Below are 3,773 nucleotides of genomic sequence, written 5' to 3'. Positions count from 1 at the left end.
ACAACCCTCCCTATCTCTGGAACCTCCTCCAGCCCCTACAACCCTCCCTATCTCTGTAACCTCCTCCAGCCCTTACAACCCTCCCTATCTCTGCAACCTCCTCCAGCCCTTACAACCCTCCCTATCTCTGTAACCTCCTCCAGCCCCTACAACCCTCCCTATCTCTGTAACCTCCTCCAGCCCCTACAACCCTCCCTATCTCTGTAACCTGCTCCAGTCCCTACAACCCTCCCTATCTCTGTAACCTGCTCCAGTCCCTACAACCCTCCCTATCTCTGTAACCTCCTCCAGCCCTTACAACCCTCCCTATCTCTGTAACCTCCTCCAGCCCCTACAACCCTCCCTATCTTTGTAACCTCCTCCAGCCCTTACAACCCTCCCTATCTCTGTAACCTCCTCCAGCCCTTACAACCCTCCCTATCTCTGTAACCTCCTCCAGCCCCTACAACCCTCCCTATCTCTGTAACCTCCTCCAGCCCCTACAACCCTCCCTATCTCTGTAACCTGCTCCAGTCCCTACAACCCTCCCTATCTCTGTAACCTGCTCCAGTCCCTACAACCCTCCCTATCTCTGTAACCTGCTCCAGTCCCTACAACCCTCCCTATCTCTGTAACCTCCTCCAGTCCCTACAACCCTCCCTATCTCTGTAACCTGCTCCAGTCCCTACAACCCTCCCTATCTCTGTAACCTGCTCCAGTCCCTACAACCCTCCCTATCGCTGTAACCTCCTCCAGTCCCTGCAACCCTCCCTATCTCTGTGACCTCCTCCAGCCCTTACAACCCTCCCTATCTCTGTAACCTGCTCCAGTCCCAACAACCCTCCCTATCTCTGTAACCTCCTCCAGCCCTTACAACCCTCCCTATCTCTGTAACCTCCTCCAGCCCCTACAACCCTCCCTATCTCTGGAACCTCCTCCAGCCCCTACAACCCTCCCTATCTCTGGAACCTCCTCCAGCCCCTACAACCCTCCCTATCTCTGTAACCTCCTCCAGCCCTTACAACCCTCCCTATCTCTGTAACCTCCTCCAGCCCTTACAACCCTCCCTATCTCTGTAACCTCCTCCAGCCCCTACAACCCTCCCTATCTCTGTAACCTCCTCCAGCCCCTACAACCCTCCCTATCTTTGTAACCTCCTCCAGCCCTTACAACCCTCCCTATCTCTGTAACCTCCTCCAGCCCTTACAACCCTCCCTATCTCTGTAACCTCCTCCGCAATCTCTGTGCTCCTTGCAGATTGGCTGCCTCTACACAGGAAAAACACGATAATACAATCAGAATTTTATTCACATAATTTGAAATGTTTACAGGGTGCATTGAGGGAGCGCTGCACTGTCGGAGGGTCAGTACTGAGGGAGTGCTGCACTGTCGGAGGGTCAGTACTGAGGGAGTGCTGCACTGTCGGAGGGTCAGTACTGAGGGAGTTCCGCACTGTCGGAGGGTCAGTACTGAGGGAGTGCCGCACTGTCGGAGGGTCAGTACTGAGGGAGTGCTGCACTGTCGGAGGGTCAGTACTGAGGGAGTTCCGCACTGTCGGAGGGTCAGTACTGAGGGAGTGCTGCACTGTCGGAGGGTCAGTACTGAGGGAGTGCCGCACTGTCGGAGGGTCAGTACTGAGGGAGTTCCGCACTGTCGGAGGGTCAGTACTGAGGGAGTGCCGCACTGTCGGAGGTTCAGTACTGAGGGTGTGCTGCACTGTCAGAGGTGCCGTCCTCCGATGAGACGTGAACCCCGAGGCCACAGTCTGCCCTCGGAGGTGGGGGATGTTAAAGATCCCATGGCAACGATAGGCAGACGATCCAACACCTTAAAAAAAATAAATTACTTTCATCCGGCCATAGTTATTTGTGGGATCTTGCTGTGCATGGATTCCAACAGTGACTACACTTCAAAAGCACTCCACTGGCTACCAAGTCCTTTGGGACGTTCGGGGTGGTAGCAAGGAGAGGCCCCTCGATAAACAGACAGACTATACTTCCTCTTTCTTGAGAACGTGCTCCTGCCGTTGTCCCTCACCGATAGGCTATAAGACGTGAGCCTCCAGCAGTCTCTGCAAGTGGCACGGGCGGTAACGCTGCAGGTAGGCGTGCATCTTGCCAGGCTGTCTCTCGCCGTCTTCAAGCTCTGTGAAGAGGTTTGTGAGGGGGAGATGGGGAGGAGAACACAAGGGATAAAGGTTTCCAGTTAAGAGCTCATGCAGACTGCAGACATCCAGGATCAACCGTCCCCTCTGCCCCGCAGAAATCGGACCTGCAGGAGGCCATTCGGCCCCTCGAACCTGCTCCGCCATTCGATAAGATCATGGCTGAACTGATTGTGCCCTTAACTCCACTTTCCTGTCTGTCCCCCATAACCCGCGACTCCCTTGTTGATCTAAATTCTGTCTATCTCAACCTGGAATATATTCAATGACCCAGCCTCCACTGCTCTCTGGGGAAGAGAATTCCAAAGATTAACAACCCTCAGAGAGAAGAAATTCCTCCTCGTCTCCGTCTTAAATGGGAGACCCCTTATTCTGAAACTGTGCCCCCCCGGTTCTAGATTCCCCCATGAGGGCAAACATCCTCTCAAGCCCCTTCAGAATCCAATAAGATCACCTCTCATTCTTCTAAACTCCAATGAGTATAGGCCCAACCTGCTCAATCTTTCCTCATAAGACAAACCCCTTCAACCCAGGAATCAGCCCAGTGAACCTTCTCAGATCCGCCTCCACAAACGCTGTGGTTAAGGATGAGGAAATGATCACGAGAGGGGACAGCCTGAGGAGTTTGGTCAGGACAGGTTGTCCCAGCCACAGGGGTGGGGTGGGTGGGGGGGGGGAACCGCTCGATGCTCCCACCTAGCTTCCTGGCGAGGTCCTGGATCTTGGCGAGAGCGGCTGGGATCTCCTCCTCGCTGTCCACCATGACTTCGATCTCACCCAGGCTGTGGCCGAAGTCAGCCCAGTCCAGATCCACCCGCAGGCCCCCTGCCAGCTCGTAGACCCTGCGCTCGGTCACAATGACGGCGAACTCCTGCAGGAGGGGGGCCACGCCCACCAGCTGGTTGACCATCAGCCCGCTGGCCGCCGGCGGCAGCACGGGGCGGAGAAGGAGACTATCTCAGATTCCGACTCGGTCTCCCGGTACTGGGTAGCGATGCCTGTGCGGCCCCTCGACCCAGCCGCTGGGCTCTTCAGCTGCCAGTGCCCATCCCGTCGTCTCAGCCACAGGTCAGCCGAGGTCAGCAGGTGGTCCCCAGTGTCGTAGTAGCGGTCCTCGATGTGGGCCGTGCCCCCGCAGACCCCACCCAGAGCTCTGATCCTCGCCTCCGTGTCCTCCCTGACACAGAACTTCTGCTCCACCTCGACAGGCATCACTTCCTCCTCGGCACGGGACCTAATGAAAGAACCAGAGAGGGACAACAGGCCATGAAGAACAAGGATGAGGCTCGGGACCGGACGCCCGGCAGTTGTGGAACACCTTTTACCAGGCGTGCAGCTGGGGACGAGGCCATTCAGCCCCATGAGGCCAGACTATTTGGGACAACATCTCCAATGTATCCCACACCCACTCCCCCGCCCCCCAATCCCTGCTCGTTCCCATCACCCTATAAATTTTACCCATACAGGATTTATCCAATACCCTTTTACAGAGTGGGGGAGGGGGGGGGGGAAGAGGGGGGGGGCGGGAGATGGGGGGAGAAATGGGGGGGGGGCGGGGAAGGGAAGGAAGGGGGAGGGAGGGGAGGAGGAAGGGGGAGAGAGTGGGGGGGAGGAGGAGGGGGAGAGAGTA

At 56.7% G+C, this 3,773-nt stretch overlaps 1 protein-coding gene across 1 annotated transcript; it reads right to left on the bottom strand.

Moving 5' to 3' along the window:
* Window positions 1–1,282: 1,282 nt before the first annotated feature.
* thtpa (thiamine triphosphatase) lies at window positions 1,283–3,397 on the bottom strand. The gene is given in 3 exon segments (XM_068027226.1): window positions 1,283–2,124; window positions 2,840–3,074; window positions 3,077–3,397. Coding segments are annotated over 3 exon segments (615 nt in total). The 5' UTR covers window positions 3,356–3,397; the 3' UTR covers window positions 1,283–2,023.
* Window positions 3,398–3,773: the final 376 nt, after the last annotated feature.

Source organism: Heterodontus francisci, unplaced genomic scaffold, assembly GCF_036365525.1.
Source record: "Heterodontus francisci isolate sHetFra1 unplaced genomic scaffold, sHetFra1.hap1 HAP1_SCAFFOLD_1204, whole genome shotgun sequence".
NCBI classification, from domain to species: Eukaryota; Metazoa; Chordata; class Chondrichthyes; order Heterodontiformes; family Heterodontidae; genus Heterodontus; species Heterodontus francisci.
This window is presented reverse-complemented; position numbering and strand designations above follow the sequence as displayed.